At 35.5% G+C, this 18,098-nt stretch overlaps 3 protein-coding genes across 6 annotated transcripts; 1 reads left to right on the forward strand and 2 right to left on the reverse strand.

Moving 5' to 3' along the window:
* Window positions 1-2,988: 2,988 nt before the first annotated feature.
* On the reverse strand, window positions 2,989-5,476 carry LOC18035422 (pentatricopeptide repeat-containing protein At2g03880, mitochondrial). Its single transcript, XM_006424823.2, is given in 2 exon segments — window positions 2,989-4,970; window positions 4,973-5,476. Coding segments are annotated over 2 exon segments (2,346 nt in total). The 5' UTR covers window positions 5,337-5,476.
* A 3,993-nt stretch (window positions 5,477-9,469) lies between these two features.
* Window positions 9,470-12,358, forward strand: LOC18033623 (dnaJ homolog subfamily B member 9). 4 transcript variants are annotated; one of them, XM_024179530.1, is made up of 5 exons: window positions 9,470-10,096; window positions 10,663-10,855; window positions 11,473-11,505; window positions 11,657-11,751; window positions 11,869-12,358. In XM_024179530.1, exons 1-5 carry the CDS (start codon window positions 9,743-9,745, stop codon window positions 12,094-12,096), a joined length of 903 nt encoding a protein of 300 aa, XP_024035298.1. In that variant the 5' UTR covers window positions 9,470-9,742; the 3' UTR covers window positions 12,097-12,358. The 4 variants fall into 4 exon arrangements, with proteins under 4 accessions (XP_024035298.1, XP_006424887.1, XP_024035300.1 ...); XM_006424824.2 differs by having other exon boundaries at window positions 10,696-10,855; XM_024179532.1 differs by lacking the exon at window positions 11,473-11,505.
* A 358-nt stretch (window positions 12,359-12,716) lies between these two features.
* LOC18035082 (protein TOC75-3, chloroplastic) lies at window positions 12,717-17,142 on the reverse strand. Its single transcript, XM_006424827.2, has 7 exons — window positions 15,829-17,142; window positions 15,097-15,318; window positions 14,873-14,980; window positions 14,586-14,777; window positions 14,232-14,480; window positions 13,435-13,689; window positions 12,717-13,255 (listed from the first exon to the last, which is right to left on the reverse strand). The coding sequence occupies exons 1-7, from the start codon at window positions 17,005-17,007 to the stop codon at window positions 13,016-13,018; spliced, it is 2,445 nt and encodes an 814-aa protein (XP_006424890.1). The 5' UTR covers window positions 17,008-17,142; the 3' UTR covers window positions 12,717-13,015.
* Between the last annotated feature and the right edge of the window lie 956 nt (window positions 17,143-18,098).

Below are 18,098 nucleotides of genomic sequence, written 5' to 3' on the forward strand. Positions count from 1 at the left end.
TTATTAATTTTAATTTTAATTTTATAAATTAAAAATTATTGATAAGGACAATATAAATGAAATATTTTTACTATTAACATAGTACGAAATTAATATTTTCTTAGAATAAACTATTTATTATTATTAAATATTATTTTTAAATAAATATAATAATATTATATTTTCAAATAAAGATAGTATATAGTAATATTATTAATTCTCTATTAATATAATATTATTATTTTTAAGTAGTTTAAACTTATAATCAAATCAAGTTATTATTTAGTTAAATATAATAATAATAATAATATTTAAATATTTATTAAATATAATTATAGTAAATTTAATAAAAGGAGGGTAAAAAAGAAGGGTAAATATAAAATGAAACACTATTTTATTTTATATAATTATATTAAATAAATTTAATATAATTATATAAAATAAATTTAATATAATTACATTAAATTAAACTTATTATTATATAAAATAATAATATAATATTATTTAGTGCAAAATTAATATTTTCATGGAATAAATTATTTATTATTATTAAATATTAATATTAAATCAATATAGTACTATTTTTTAAATAAATATAATAATATTATATTTTCAAATGAAGATAGCATATAGTAATATTTATTAATTCTCTATTAATATAATAATATTATTTTAAGTAATTTTAACTTAGAATCAATGCAAATTATTATTTAGTTAAATATAATAATATTATTCAAATAAATATAATATTATTTTATTAAATATTAAATATTAAATTAAATTTAAAAAAAGTAGAAAATAGAGAGTCCCACTCCCACTCCCCCACCCCAAAAATAGATGGGATCTATAAAGTGAGATTCTCAATCCTCTCTTAAGTTGTTGAAGTAAACACTGAAATGAAAATAATTTACGCTCCTCATTCTCGCTTTAAAAAAAGGGAAATTATCAGTCATATATCCTTAAATGACACCCGTATCAAACGTGTGTGAATATTTTTCAAGTGTATCACTCGTATACTCTAAGTTGACAAAAACACTTCTGTCGTCCACCAATCCGTTAACTTCTTTTAAAAAGTTAACATAATTATGGCAAATTGACTATTTTACCCTTAAAACTCAAAATGAGGTAAAAAAATAAATTTACCCAAAAATTAACTTAAATTTTCAATACACAATTTTTTTAATTTTGTTTTTAACAATTCATTTTTTGATTAAAAAATGAATTATTAATGGTACATATTATTAACAATTATCCTAAAAAATATCCATATTATACCATAAAAATTTATTAACAACATATTATTTACAATTATACATATTATACCACAAAAATTTTCAGTTTGAGCTTAGAGGAGTAGATTTTCAAAAATTTAGGTTAAATTTTGGAGGAGTAGATTCGATTGTAAAAGTTTTTTTAGTAATTATTAATAATTATCCGATAAATAGGATGACATGTCATTTTTATTAATATATATCATATGACATGTCATTTTTTACTAGGTAAATAGGATGACATGTCGTTTTTTTAATCAAAGTTTCGTCAATCTTAAAAGACTAGATTACCCTTATGATGTCAGCGCTTGCAAACATAAGTTAACGGATTGGTAGACGGTAAAAGTATTTTGTCAACTTAGGGTATACGAATGATACATTTGAAAAGTGTTCACACACGTTTGATACGAGTGTCATTTAAATATATATAACTGATAATTTCCCTTAAAAAAATAAACAAAGCATGAATGTATGTCTCAAAGTGAGTTGAATATTTAAGATGATAGAGCAGAAGCAGAAAATGTCAATCATTTTAAGCGCCGTATTCTTCACGTTACTTTGAATAATTAAATGCAGGGTTGCATCATAACATCTGAGTAAATCCTAGATTGGATATATGCTCTTCCACCCAGGTTCAAGTCTGCATTGTTTGTGTTAAGTAAATAAAAGCACCAGGTCGGCCATGCTACTAATCTCCACCCCGGCATGGATCACCTCGGCCAAATAGTACGAGCAGAACACGGGGACAAGCATGAACCGATCATAGGCGATTACCAACCAGAGGTATATACCGAGCCGGTACCCGTCCCCCAAAAAAGCGGGAACACGATCCCACAGAATCGCGGTAGTTGCGCTGTTCCCAGAACCGTTGCGGGAGATGCGAGATCCCACATTTGCCCATAATGCAGCGATTAGAGTTCCGGGAGGGGCTGCCACTACCCGAAAAAGGTGGGGTGAAGGGCAAATGGGAACGTGGGGACAGCGGCTATAAAAGAAGAAGAAATCGATGAAGAAAGGGATAGAAAAAAAGAGAGAGGGAAAACGCTGTCAAATTGCAACCATGCCATTTCCTTACAAATTTTTAATAAACTCCTGGAATCCAAATTACACTGTTTTTCCGTAAACACCTTGTGCTAACTTAGGCATCGGAGGGTTTACGCCGGCAAAACCACCGGCGTCTCTGATCCATTTTTAGTGAGTGCAGGTCTATTGAGAGAAAGGAGGACGATTCCAATCCCAGTGAACGAGCAACAGTAGATAACACAAACGTTGGTGAAAGAATCTGGTCGGTCAAGAGGCAAGCAGATTTCAGCATCAACAGTTTGCATTGAAGCGATTTAAGATGAACCAGTCTACATTTTGAGCCAAGACCGAGGAGATCAAAGATACACCACAAATTAAAGAATAAACATGATGTGATCTAAGAGCTGCAGCCATTGTAGAAATTTCCCCCGAAAAAAAAAAAAATCAAGTAGCCTGGTTTAATAATCTTAAAAATTTTCAGAAATAAAATTTCCCAATTTTTTAAAGAGACGTCAATCAACTAGAGCATTAGATAAACTACAGAAGCAAGAGCCTGATAAGGAAAATAACTAGCCTGATAAGGGAAAATAACTGTCTCCACTGGACAATACTCATTCATGGAAAACAAAACTAAACAGGAACCTAGCTAATTAATTTGAGGTACATAGAGAGCCAGCAAGCAGCAATGGAACACTTTATCAAAAGAATTATATTACTACCAGTAATCTCCACATGAACAAGAACCATGGTGAAAGTGATGGAAGCGATAATTATCGCGTAGTACTATATCTTTGTCAATAATTTTAGATATATGTTTCATAAAAGAATGGCAATCTATGCATACTCTAAGGTTCTTGAACACTCGAATTTGTTTTTTGGCTGGCAGGCTTATAAGGCCAAAACCAACTGCGAGTCTTTCACTGTGATATAAAACCCTATCCTCCTTTTCATTGTCGGTATGTCCAATGTCTTCTATTTGTTGCATTAGTTGCTTCAATTTCTCATATACTTTTGGCATTTCAGAGTGTGATTTATTCTGTGAAAAGAATCTGTAAATCTTGTTGTATACTTCTATCCAGCTACATCCCGGTTCCTTTGAAATCTCCTTCATTTTCATCAGCTTCCTTTGTTCCTCTGCATCAGCTTGTAGCCCAGCTTCAGCATACATATTTGAGAGTGTAACATAAACAGTTGCATCATCTGGATCTAGTTCTAATATTTGCTTGCTGATAAATTCTGCCATTTTAAGGTCACTGTGGCACCGGCAAGCTGCAAATAAAGGTCTCCATATTGGAGCAGTAGGTTTGATGGGCAAGTTACTTATGAAAATTAGTGCAATTTCTAGTTTCCCAGCTCTTCCCAGCAGGTCAACCATGCAACTATAGTGTGCCTCTTCTGGTAGGATACCATACTCTTTCACCATGGATTCAAATACTTTCTGGCCATCCTGAACTAAGCCAGAGTGGCTACATGCAGAAAGAACTGCTAGGAAAGTAGAATTGGTAGGCCTAATTCCTTCCACAACCATCTTTTCAAACAAGATTATAGCCTTTCGTGCACGACCATTTTGCGAGTAAGCTTTGATCATCGAATTCCAAGATACCACATCTGCTGCCGTCAGCTGACTAAAAACCCTCTCTGCATCTTCCCAACTTCCACATTTATTATAAGCTTCTATCAATGAGCTTCCCACATGCACATTTGATTCAAACTTAGATTTCACAATCCGAGAATGTATCTGCTCACAAGTTGCAAGTGATGGCAACAACGAACAAGCTTTCAAAATAGAGGAATAAGTAAACTCATCACATGCTGCATCATTCCGGACCATTTGACTGAAAGCTTCTATAGCCTCCTCGGTTTTCTGGTTACGGAAAAACCCTGCTATTTGTGCATTCCATGAAACACTAGATGCCGATTTTCCCATCTCTTTGAGCTGCTTCTTTGCTTCCCATATTTCCCCAAGTCCTGAGTACATGTCCACAATGGCCGTTCCCACAAAATCACCTAAGGCCATTCCCCTTTTTATAACTTGAGCATGAAACATATAACCCATATGAGAATTCCTCAAGCTTGCGCAAGATGCGAGAGCAACTGTAAAAGTGTACTCATTTGGATCAATACCATCCTCTCTCATCAAGCAGACCAGTCGTAAAGCCTTCTCATAATCCCCATGCTGTTTAAATCCATTAATAATTGCTGTCCAAGATATCACATTCCTCTGCACAAGACCCTCAAACACAGATTCAGCATCCTCCATCATCCCACACTTAATATACATCGTCAAAAGTGCATTACTCACGGCTGTTTTTGACAAATATTGCAACTTCATAGTTTGAGCATGAAGTTGTTTCCCTTCGTCGATAGCTGAAAGACTGCCGCAAATTGCCAGCATTGTTGCGTACGTGTAATGGTTTGGCCTGACATCTATACCATCGAGCTTCAGAAAAAAACTAAAAGCTTGATCAAACAAGGCATTCTTGGCATACCCGGCTAACAAACAATTGCAAGAAGCAATATCAAGATAAGGCATTTGTTTAACCAATGCGACCATGCTTTTAATATCTCCACATTTAGCATACATATTGACAAGGCTGGTGGTCACAAACTGATCCCCACAAACCGCAGTCTTTGTAATCAGAGCATGGTATCTTCTTCCAAGTTCAAGACACTCTTCACGGCTACAATAGCTTAAAACTTAATTACGAATTGCTTATCTAACAAACTCTCCAACGAATAACAAGTAACTGGGACATTATTACTACACCCATCATCAATGAAACCATCTGGGAAACTATCATTTCTCGTAGAATAACCATTTCTACCGATACCCTTTTCTTCACTATTCATATATCCATTAAATATAAGGTCAGAAGTAGAAAGACCAGCTCGTTTGGGACTTTTATTAAACAGTTGACGTGCAGAATAAGATGCAAATGGTTCCTTAACTTTAACCGTTTTTCGATGGTTACATTTTTTGGGTTTGACTTGTTCTACTACAGGGTATGGAAAGGCAAAAGAAGAAGTGTTGATCAAACAAAGATTAGATGGATGATTAGCCATGGATATGATAGCTAAGCTATAGTGGACTCTAATGGGTGACTAGTTTGTGACATATGGGCCCAATGCAGAAGCAGAAGAAGATAGCGGGCGTCATGAGTTTTACGGAATATCGAGTGAAGTGAAAGATTATGTGAAACACTTTTCTTATTGAATTATATATTTACTATGTGGAAATGTTATGCTGCCTAAATTTTAGTATAATTCAACAAGTTTAATCCACAAACTACTAAATGTTTGTTGAGTAAATCTTGAGAGGGATACATCAATTTTTGCTGAAAGTGTTGTGTCAAATTTGTTAAGTGCCGATTGCTTTCGGTGAACCCGTTAATCATATATCATGTTCGTGTTGCGATAATGTGTACGTTTCACAAATTATAATCCTTAACTTTCCTATTTGCAAAGGCTTCATTCATTCGTAACAACTGTTAGGTTAGTATGTATGTATCACGAAATTATATTATGCGTTAGTTTGCTTATTTTAACTCAAGTTTTTAGCTTAAAATTTAAGTCATTAATCTCATACATTATTACTTAATAATGGATGAATTGGTATAATAAAATACTATTTTGACTTTCAATATCTACCATTAAATTACATGAAATTAATGACTTAAAATTTGTGTCAAAATTTTAAGTAAAAAATAGATCATTCCTTATATAATATAATATATTATACGTCTACTATAGAATTTAGGATTTTATTTCAAGTATAACTAAAAATTTGAAGGCATAGTCAAAAATAGAAAGATGGGAATTGGGAAAGAAGGATTCAACGACGAAAGAGTTGGGTAAAACGTTGTGTAAGACATTGTAGATATTCACCTTATTTAGTACTAACTATATTATATATACATCCGAAGTGTTATACTATTATTATGAATAATTTCTTACCGTTCTGATTATGGTCATATGTATGATATGATCGTGATCGGTCTTTCTTCATACAATATGACAACAATACGAAAAAATAGAAAAATGAAAAAAGTACGACCACCTATTGGGCCTTTGGGCAGAACTCTGCACTCTCAACTGTGAGGGCATCGATTGGAGTAGACATTGCTCGAATATTTGAGAGAAATCTGGGTAATGTTATATAAGAATTAATGTAAACTAGTTCCAGTAATTATCTGATTGTAAATATCAGTTGTAAATTTCATATAATATGAGTTGTAATCTAACATTAGTCTCATGTAATTAAACAAAAAAAAAAAATACGACATGAATAACTAATGCTAAACCAAATGAAAAAAGCTACATGAAGAAGCTAAACCTAAATTGTAGTTTAACACGTATCAATCTCAAAGATCAAATTAATTAACATAAGCCCAAGCGTATGCAAACAAACATATATAATATCATGCCATGAACGTGCATGGAATAACTACTCACACTCACGTTCATCCCCCTCATCTCTTCTCAAAATCTTCTCGTTTTCGCTTTCAGGATCAGAGAAACTTCGCAATAACAATAATCAGTTGCAAATTTAGCAATGGTGATGATGAATTTGGGTCACAATGTTTTATAAAATTCAAGACAAAGGGGAGAAATAATTTTAGTACCCTTTTGATGATGGTAAGTCACAGGGAGCCTCTTCAAGCGTATCTCTATCGGCAACTGCAGACGATATAGAAAGAGCCTGTCGGGAACTTGCATTGAAATATCACCCTGATGTCAATAAAAGAGGTATTTAGTGAATTAAAGCTCTTGATTGTAATTATTTACGCATTCATAGTTGATGTCTAAATTTATTTGACCGTCTTGTTTTAACTGTTGGTTTTTGAATCAAAATTTGAGGACTTTGAAGTGGGTTTACGGGCAAGCTCTCAAATGAATTTGTAATTTTGTGCATGTAATTTTTGCCTGGTTAATAGTTTACTAGTAAATTCTAATTGTTTTAATTTGGAGAAAATATAATTTCTAGTTTGTGCATTTGATTTTTTATGTAATCTTGTGTAATGACTTCAAAAGCGTCCCCAATTTAAGGTTTAACATGCATACTTATAAGCATTTTAATTAAGCTCTCTCTTTGGAAATTGAATTATAGATGGTGAGGAAGGTTTACTCAATAGCAATTGTATGCCTGTTTGTTTTCTTCTTTTTGGTTGTGGAATCACAAATTTTGTTGACTTTGTTTACGATTCGAAACATTGAGTTATTCCATTTTCGTATATTGTGGAATTTATTTTAGGTCTTTCGTAGTAACTTATTGCATCTTTCTTCACAACTTAATGGAAGTACAGGCAAATGCACACGATAAATTGATGAGGATTAAGCATGGATACCATACGTTGATGAATACTAAATCTCCGAGAAAGTATAACTCTACTTGCCGAAGCCAAAATGGCCAATATGAAGAATTTTACAATAACTTAGCCTGCGTTCGATATTGTTTTTAAATTTTATTTTTTATTTTTTGAAAGAAAACATTAAATACATGTTCGATATTGTTCTTTAAAGTATTTAAAAAAATATAAAATTCATTCTACACTTTTAATAAAGGAAATTAATACTTGGGCAATCCATATTTTGCTTGTAAGCTTCTTAGTTGTAACTAGTTAATTTGTAGGCTGTCTGCCTCCGTGTTCACCCATTGATTAGTTTGTGAGCTTGTTTAAATGTCTCCCTGTTTGCAACGAGAATTGACTGACATGCTAACATTCTATGAAGGTTTTTTTTTGCCAATGGAACTACGTACCGGACTGGTTTTACCCTTTTTCTTTAAATCAATTCACTGAACACCATTCATTTATGCTTTATTATTTCTTACATTTTTGTGATCGGAACATAAAGTACATTTATGATCAATTAAGTTCTACTTGTGGAACGACTGATTCCACTCATTGAATATAATGTTCACAAAATTATGTCCATGCAAAGAGAAGTTTTGTTTTCGTTATGTTATAGTATTCTGTAATGAATGATAAATTTGTGACATACGGGAGATGGCGGTTTTTATAACTTTTAAAGATTGTTTTTAAAGCGCCGGCTCTCCATGGCCTTAAGGAGGGGTGATATTTCATTCTCTCATTTTACCTCACTAGTCGCTAATTTTCAATTAATGCCATTAAAAATTTTAAAATAATCTTACTATTTAAATATACCCCATCTAGTCCCAACTTTATTCTCATTATGATTTTTATCCTTTTTTCATATGCCACCCATATCAAAATTAAAGAATCAACTTTCAAAAATAAAATACACACAGTCTATCTCTTTCTTATTAATATTGACATACCATAATAATTAGATTATTATCACCACTCATACCAAAAAGATGATAATATATCATTTATGATCAAGATCATTTGTAATATTGACTAATTATTATCAAAGACTCTTCAATCATATCTATGTTTTACCACCAGAGGATTATGATATCAACAATATTGATAGTTCAAGGAAAAATTGGGGTGTTAGAGATAATTAAATAGATTATAAAAATTGAAGGGATGAAATTTTTTTTGCGGGGGGGGGGGGGGGGGGGGGGGCATGAAGTTTTGAACTTATATTTACGTCTTTCTCTATTGTGTGTAGCAAACTATTTTTGTCTCTTATCACAATAGTTGAGTATATAATATTGAGTAGAAATTGTTGTTAAGTGTTAGAGATTAAGTTGGTATTTTAAAATATCAATATCCGACATTACTTAAACAAGAGAGTATAAGTTGGTTTATATATAGAAATCAAATATAGTGTGGTAATAAGCCCATAAAAAGGAAGCTCACATGCACAAAACCAAGTTCAAGAGGGGAGCTCGTTTTGTGAATCTATTAATTGTTGACTCACGCGCCGAGGGGGGAGGAGGGCGCGCTAGGAATTATATCTATTTAAAGGGTCGAATATATCACAATATGATTGTCGAAAAACTTGCTCTCCGTTTTCTTTTCCTTCATTGTATGTGCAACATTCTGATAGTGTAATTACTGTATTTGTCCTGCTATTTTCAATCCTAAAATTCCAACATTAAGAAGTTAAGAAAAGTTAGTATTTATGAAATTAGGTAGTCTTAAATTAAATATTAATAGAAGTTATGAATGAGATCTGTAATATTATAAAAGTTCTTCCCTCACTTCAGAAATTTTTTTTTTTTTTGTGAAACATTCTAACGTTACTTATTCTCAATAGGTGGTATTACTACGTAAAATCTGGAGTCTTTATGAATAATAATTTGAAGCCGTTCATGTAGTCCGGTCCTTGATTATGGCCCGTAAGATGTGATCATGATCTTCTCGTCGCTCCGAAAATTTCAGGGCCAATTCCTAAAACGGCACACAACCAATGGTATCAAAAATTCAATCTCAAATAAAAAACAAGAAGCAAAGCCTATAATCCCATGCGTACACAGACAACATACCATGCTATAACGAAAGCAATTAACCAAATTTTTACTTACTAATTTCACGAACATGCATGGATTAACTTATCTTTCTCCAACGCCACACAACAACACGCTTGTCTATCTCCCTCATCTGCTCGCAAAATCTCCTCTTTTTCACTTTCAGAAACAAACAAACTTCACAGTAACAATACCCAGTTGCAGATTTAGCTATGGTGATGAATTTGGTGTCCTCTTAGTTAGTCCGCAGCCTTTTATAAATTTTAAGAAGAAGAGGAGAAGCAATTTTAGTACCCTTTTGAGGGCAAGTCGCAGAGAGTCCCCTTACGAGGTTTTGGGCGTGGCTCCATCTGCGACTGCTGATGAAATCAAAAGGGCTTATCGGAAACTTGCTTTGAAGTATCACCCTGACGTTAATAAAGAGGTATTTAGCCAATAAAGCTATTGTTTTCAATTCTTGGTTTATTTAGCTTAAATTTGGGAACTTTCTGAGTTTAGTAGTTAAGTTCTCAACTTTATGTACTTTAGTGTGTGTTCTGTTGCCTAGTTAGGTGAATTTTTGGTCGGTTGGTCTGTAAATTAGAGGAGAAAAAAGATAGTTTTTTTTTTTGGTTGGATTTTAGGCAAAATCTGGGTCTTCAATCTCTTTTGCTTACTCATATTCTCTAGCAAATGTATTCTTTTGTGGATTCTCAATTTCCTGAGTTTGTGTACTATTGAATTGGCAAAAACCTATTTAAGATTTTGCTTATTCACGTTCTGCAAAAAGCGTTCAGTTTGGGGAGCACAAAAAAATTAATCACACAATCCCACTATTTACTTTATATGTACACCATCACAGAAACTGTAGTGGATAAATGTTGTGGTGAGTTTGTAGTTTTCGAATAAAATATTAGTCTACAAGCTGAATGCATCTGATGCCCAAGTGAGATTGTTGATTTAGGGTTTGCACTGTTCAATTTAAATGAGTGGGGATTAGGTCTTTTGCAGATAACTTCTGTCTTTCAAATTTTTGGAATACAGCCAAATGCAGAGGAGAAATTTATGAGGATTAAGCATGCATACAATACATTGCTGAATTCTGAGTCTTGGAGGAAATATGACTCTGGAAATCGCACATCAGATTTTTCCTACTCCACTGGCCCAAGCCAAAATGCACAGGATGAAGAATTTTACGGATTTGGTAAAGACTTATATGCTTGGAAATTTAATTTTTGCTTGAAGGCTTCCTAGTTTTAACGAGTTTGTAGTCTGTCTACCTTTATGCTTAGCTGTTGATTACTTTGTGAGCTTGTCCTTGAACTATCTCCGTGTACATAGCGAGGAGACTGTATCTGGCTGGCATGCTGGCATTGTATTCAGGTCTTTAGTTGAAGTCAATCACTTTGCTAATGGATCTATCAAGCTTCTCCCAATCATTGAGCTGATTTTACTACTTGATAGAATAACATTTTGTTCTCTTACTTTGTTGTATCTATGGTACACCAAGAAATCCCAGTACAGAGAATGGAAATTATTTTATAAAGAAAGCCCTGCTACTCTGTCTGCAGTACAGAATTTACATCTGGTTGTTTCAGGTGCTTATTTGTATACACCATTAGTACCATGGATTGCTTATACCCCTTTCCACGGTTACTTGCATATCCTCCAAATTGTCTTTCCTGACCTTCCTGGGTGAATGACCATCCAAATTCCTAAAGGCTAAGAGAAAGCATTTTATTTTTATTTTATTCTTCTGTCTACAAAACTTTTCAGGTTCATCAATTTATTTTCTCATGCTTGAACCAATTTATGCTGCAGGTAATTTTTTGAGGGATGTCCAAATAACAATAGGTAGAATTGTACTCTCTTTGAAACATCAGCATGGTCACAATGTTACCTTGCATAATTCCAATGTCTTGCCGGACTCTATTTTCATACACTCTTTATGTTGCACCCAGAATCTGTCTTCCCAGTGCTTTTAATTCTTAATGTGGTGTTGCAGAGGACTTTTTCAAAGATCTTCAAGAAGAATTCCAGAATTGGGAAGCAAGTGCCTCTTCACAAGGGAAGCCAAAGAGTCTGTGGGAGGAATTGGCGGTATTTGAATTTTAATAAACTTACAATGAAGTATTTGAATTTTGATTGAAACTTGTAGCCTGTGGTGGACCAGCTCAAGAAACAGCCAGTCTTACTAATCAAATTTCCTCCTGACAGGAAATTGGCGAAGAATTTGTGGAATTCCTAGAAAAAGAGCTCAATATAACTGATCCAGAAACTGAAACAAATGAGGAGCCTAGACAAAGCAATCCTTTTAGCAGTTCTGCAACAGAGAACACAGAAAGCCGCATGCGAAATGAAGCTGGTAAGGGTAGCAGCATTGAGGAGAGCATTGATGACATAGAAGCAACTCTTGCAAAGTTGAAGAAGGAATTAGGTTTGTAGATAGAAAGATGTAACTTTTGTAAGAACTATTGATTCTTTATTTCATTATATGGAGGATGAGGGCGTGTTAGAAAGATTTTAGATAAAAGACATCGTCCACGAGTTGGGAATTGCTGGGCTCTACTAGTTGTAATTGTAAAAATCTGAGGGTAATGCAGTTGAAAGCTAGTGGTTGCACAGCTGCTACTGCTAAGCAACATTTACTTGTGATATGGGACAACTGATTCTTTGATAATAGAGGGTCTAAAGCATCTTTATGAAATCAAGCTGTTTTTCTGATCATGAGAACATTACATTATATATTAGCCTAGTAGCTTTTAATCTGTTCTAGTTTCTAAATTGAGTAGATTGATTCCTAAATTGGGTATTTTTCTGTCTTAGCTTTTAAATCTATTTGACCAGAAACTGCTTTTTCTTGCATGAATAAGATCAATCGGTTCTGCGTGACGAGTCATTCCAACACTTGCAGCTTCTAAAGTCTAAACGGTTTCTATGAGCTTTAACGTTGCCATCTTAAGATTGTGCAAATCAAATCAATAGCCAATTAAATCAAACATGGGACGAGGGAAAATTCAAAATCCAAACAAGAAAAGAAGCCGAAGATGTCTAAACTCATGCGATGCCAAAAATTTAACGGGTTTTGCAGAGGCAAATGCCATTAGGAAACCATTACGCGTGAAAAAAAAATACACTAGTGCAACATCCCAGTATCAGGCTTATTCTTGTCACTGACCTCAGGTAAACTTTGTGTATAATGTATAAAGCACAAAATAATAAAAATTAAATTTGAAAGCAAGAAAGTCTCTCAAATTAAATCATGTAACCAGGTCCAAGCATCTCCGCAGACGAGCATGCTAACATTCTTTGAAAACCTGCTGGCCAGACTGTAAAAAGAAAAACTGTAAAGCCTAATTGCACTTCAGTATCTCTCTCCAAATCTGAAGAATAAGGCACCAGTTCCAGTGTTATGATCAACAGCATACTCAGCTCGAACTAGCCCCAGCTTGGCACCAACACCATACGATGAACCGTGACCCATTCGCCTGTAGACCTCTGTCGGGTTCCCCTTGACATCCTTTGAACTTCCTAGATCATTGCCATGCTCAACAAAAGCATACACATGCGTGTTTTTCACAGGAATCCGGATCTCAGCTCCTAGCTGCAGGTTACGTGCAGGAATTGAGTAAACCACATAAAAAAGTTTCTATTCAATCTGCAAACAGTTGCTTCAAGCAACGACTTGTGTCATTAAGGGTATCTCCTCTCATAAAATTGAAAGAAAAAAACAAAAAAACAAATATTTAACCTTATACAATAATTGTAACCAGCAATTCTCACCTCTAGAATGTTTCTAGCAGCACCTAACTCACCCATATTGTAACCCCTAACTGAATAGGGACCCCCAAGTGTAAATGCATCATAACTTGGTAGGTCTCCAACGCAACCTCCATAGTGGCCATGAAGTACTAGAACAGGAGGTGGTGGTTTATTAGCACCTTCTTCAACTTGCTTCAATTGGAAAAATCGCGTCAACGTCAATTGATGGCGATTAAAGAACGGAAACTTGCTGCCAATACCAAGGCCTTGGTCCACCTACAGTTGGTATATATAATCATGCTCGCTTCCAAATAATCATGAAAATCACACAAAACAATAACTGCACTGTATTCCAGTAGGGTGGGGGGAAGAAATACTACTTTGAATTATCAATCCAAATCCAATAGCTCAAAAAAAGCAAACTTAATTTCCTGTCAATTCATTCAATATTTCCTTTTTCCGAGGATAAATTATCCCATAACACCAAAAACTTGCTTGGGTATACAACATCCATCAAAAAAATCAAGTAGCTAAACTACAGAGCCAAAAAATTGACCTTTAGCATTTTAAACTTTATAAAGAATGGCCATGAGTTCTTAGATCTATCAAAAATCAAACCCATCACAGAGCAACATACAAGTCCAGATTCTAAGCTTTCAGGGCCACTTGGACCCTGGAGAGTGACAACGAAAAAAATAAATGTTGATACTTCCAAAGGAAATTTCAAAGCCTTCCCAGACTAGAGTGTTAGCACATATGGGGCACTAAAATTTATAAAATCAATAATAAGGATCAGATTGTGACAAACATGGACCTACCTGAAATACATTCCTCTCACCAACTATAGCTCCATTAACAAACTTGGTGTTGTCACGGGTGATGTTTCCCTGTAGAAATGCCATTCGGTCAATTCCAGTACCACTGAGGGTGGTTGGAGGTCCATCTGCACTAATTCCTCCACTCGGCAACACTCTTTGACCATGTGGAGATATGTGGCTGCTTTCATCACGTGTCGTTATCTCTTCCATAACAAGACCATATGTGAATTTGCTTTGACGGGTGAAATTCTGGCCAGCATATATAGATCAGAGTAGAAAGAGGAATCATTCTAATTTTCAAACTGAAAAGGGACTTAATGAGAATGCAGGCCAATCAGGACAACCGGCTATTACCTCTGTGATATTAGCCTTTAGTCCAGCTCGATCAACCCAGATAGCAGGGACTTCATCCACTCCTGGGCCACCAGTGAAGACTGGACTTAGTTTCCGACTGTTGAAGCAGCTGGCACGGAAAGTCCGGTTACGGGGATTATAAACACCATCCAAGTATGGATGCACATACTCCAGCTTAAAAGCCAGATCATCCTGAAGACAAGATTTCCAGGGTCATTTATGCTGTGATAGTGAATATTTCTAGAACAAATTAAAGGAAAACAACAAGAATATATAGGGAAAGTGACCTGAGGATTTAAGAAGTTGCTGGTGGTCACTGAACCGAGAATGGATCTATTCAAGCCTTGGAGATTCCGGTGTTCAAAAGAAACAGTTCCACCAGGCTGAAGTGAAGCCTGAGCAGAAAACATGAATAAAAACAACACTTGACTCATATCATAGCCTCTGACAATGTGATTCTCTAATATAAAATTCGAACAGAATGTTTGGAAATATAGTCTCATATACTTACAAACGTGGGCCGCCCACCACGTCCAGGAACAAGACTCCACTCGGCACTGACTTCAGCTGATTTTTGATCAAGCTCTTTAAGCTTGATCTCGACAATGATTCCTCCCTCATTCTTCTCATCAGGGCGTGGGTTCACCTCAATATTTGAGAATAAAGATAACGAGTTTATATTTCTCAAAGCTTGTTTCCCAGCTTCTATGTTAAACACATTGCCTTGTCGAAGCTGTAAGCACAAATTAACCATTAGATGAACAGACATAAAACCAATCAATCACCCATTACACTTTAGTAACTATAGTCTAAAAGATATAAATTCACAAAAAAACCCAATTCAAATGCTGGAAGCATGCATATATAATAAAACCAATAATCCAATAATTTCAAAATAAGGGACAGATAATGCATCATTTAGCAATGCAAGTCTAAAACTAAACATACACATTAATAATAAATGCTCTAACAGAAGCATGAAATTAAAAATTATATTCAGCAACGGTCACCCATCAATCAGTCATAATCTAATGTAAACCCACTCTGCCATTTCAGAGTCTACAAGTGTACTTCATTCTCTGCCATGCTGTCTAGGTGACTAAAACTATATCATTCAAGTCAAGTAACATTTCCCCCACTTTCAATCATCCAATGATGCAACCAAAACATCAACCAGTAAATGTGATGAAACCAAACAAATTTAGAGAATACAAAACTGAGCAAAAATCCATTTAAACTTCACCTGTTTAGGCAACTCCCTCTTGACAACAGCCAGTTGTGTGTTCCCTTCAACAACATTGCCAAGCTTATCCTGAAACTGCACCACCAGCTGCGTAATATCCCCTTCCACAACCTCACAAACCACCTCTCTTGTATTCAAATTCCCAAAATTCACAACTTGTGCGCATGCATACCCTTCATCATGGTACCACTTCTGCACTCTATCCCTTATCCTCTGCAACAACCTCGCACTCACCTTCCCGTGGTCCTTCAACATCTGTAAAATTTCGTTGTGAACGGACTGTGGCAACAAACAAGGCCTAGCCTTGTCTATTCTCCTCTTATAATCCTTCTCTTGGCTATGATAATACTCCAATTTCTCCTTCTCCGTCATATCGGCGTCCATCTCAATGGGTTTTGACTGCTGCATCAATCCCACATTGATGCACCGGATCCTCTCAGCAGACTGCCACGTGCTCTCAAGAAACGAAATTGTCAAACCCAAAGTCCCATCAGGCTTCGTTTTGGCCTCCATATCAACTTTCTCAAACATCCCACAAGTGGCCAAAGTTTCAAGCTCCTTCAAAAGCTGGGTCCTCGTGTAAACCCCACCAGGACGCAAAGAAACCATTTCAAAAAACGAGTCTTCAGTGCCCACAGTAGCCCCACGTTGCCGATCAAAGAACAGAATCTCGGAGAGCTTATACTTTCTAAACCCACTCAATTTGCTCAGCTGCACCGCAATATTCGCCGGCAGGCCATGAGCATCCCAGTCCTGGGATTCATTATCTTCATCCGCAATCGCCAACTCCGTACCAAAGACCTTCCTCCAGAACCCGCCACCGCCGAACCCATCACCACCACCGCCTCCGCCGCCGCCTCCAAAACCATCACCACCGCTGCCGCCGCCGAGAACGGGAGTGAGGCGGATGAAGATAGTGGCGCTGGCGAAGGAAGCGACGGCGAGGGGCTTGGTAAGGGATTTGAGGATGTGTTGTTTATTGCGCTTGCTGTTAGGGTTTTGAAGGGAGGATGGGCGAGAAGGGTTTAGGGGATTGCTGCTGTTGCATTGTATAGAGGTGGAGCTAGCGCGCGGGTTAACGGAAGAGGGAGAAGGCGTGGATGAGAATTTGCGACGGGAGAATGTGGAAGGAGTGGTAGTGGAAGGGAGGAGATTGGTGGGAGCGGCGAAAGAGGGCATGGTGAGATAGAAGCAGCAGCAGCAGCACAAAGGACTAAGAAAAAGCTGTTGAAGAAGATGAAATATTTTTATACGGGCCGGGGGTTTTCACGTTTCAGTTTGGGCTTCTGTGAGGTTTAAGAGATGGTGCGAGCCCGAGGTGGAGCCACGGGTGCAACCACAGCTTTGGGGAATTATTTGCCAGGTGATTGGTTTCGGCGAGAGTTACAACTTACAATGTGTGATGGATTATGATTTTTTTTTTTTAATTTGCTACTAATTAACAGTTTTTTTTGGGTTTTTTAGAGCATCACAAAAAAAACTCTTTAAATAAAATTTTATTACTTATTTGAAGAGTTACATCAACATTTAAGGTTTCAAAAGACATTCCAATTAAGATTCTTCAAATAAGAAATGATATTCTCTCTTTAAATTTGAAGAATTATTTTTTTTCTCTTCAATTTATATTTTATTACTTTTTGTTGAAAAAAAAGAGAAATATACTTTAATTACTATTGACTTTTCTTTTAAAAAAATAGTTATTTAATTAAAATAATATTAACTCATTTCTATTTAAAAATCTTTTGAAGAATAATATCTTTTTTCACTTATCTATTTACCCCATAAGTAAGTAAATAAATATTTAAAACTTAAAATTTATAAAGTCTTTTGGAGATGCTCGCTTATTGTATCTTACATCATAATTGAAATGTATAAAAACAAATCACACCCAGAAAAAGAATAATCATAATTTGTTTAAGGGGGCAGATCGGTCAATTACATAAATCATATGCGCGATTGGCTCAAATATTTGTAGGCAAGCGTGCATACCTATTTTAGGTTCACCCTCACGTGGGAGAGTAAAAGACTCAAATGTCTAACGGATGTGTTCCCTACAAATTTCATAACAACAGTACGTAAATCCATTTGAGATTTACATTATAACAACAGTACTTGCGCCAAGGAAGCAGCTACTTCATAAACATTCCTTTAAACAATGCAGAAATCATATCCCACTCCCATCTCTGTAATCCGTCTTGGCTCTTTACATGAATGAACGGCATTCCTTGTACGTTTCATGCTCTTCGCAAAACACGAAGAAAACAAGTGTT

Source organism: Citrus clementina, unplaced genomic scaffold (genome assembly GCF_000493195.1).
Source record: "Citrus clementina cultivar Clemenules unplaced genomic scaffold, Citrus_clementina_v1.0 scaffold_8, whole genome shotgun sequence".
NCBI lineage: Eukaryota > Viridiplantae > Streptophyta > Magnoliopsida > Sapindales > Rutaceae > Citrus > Citrus x clementina.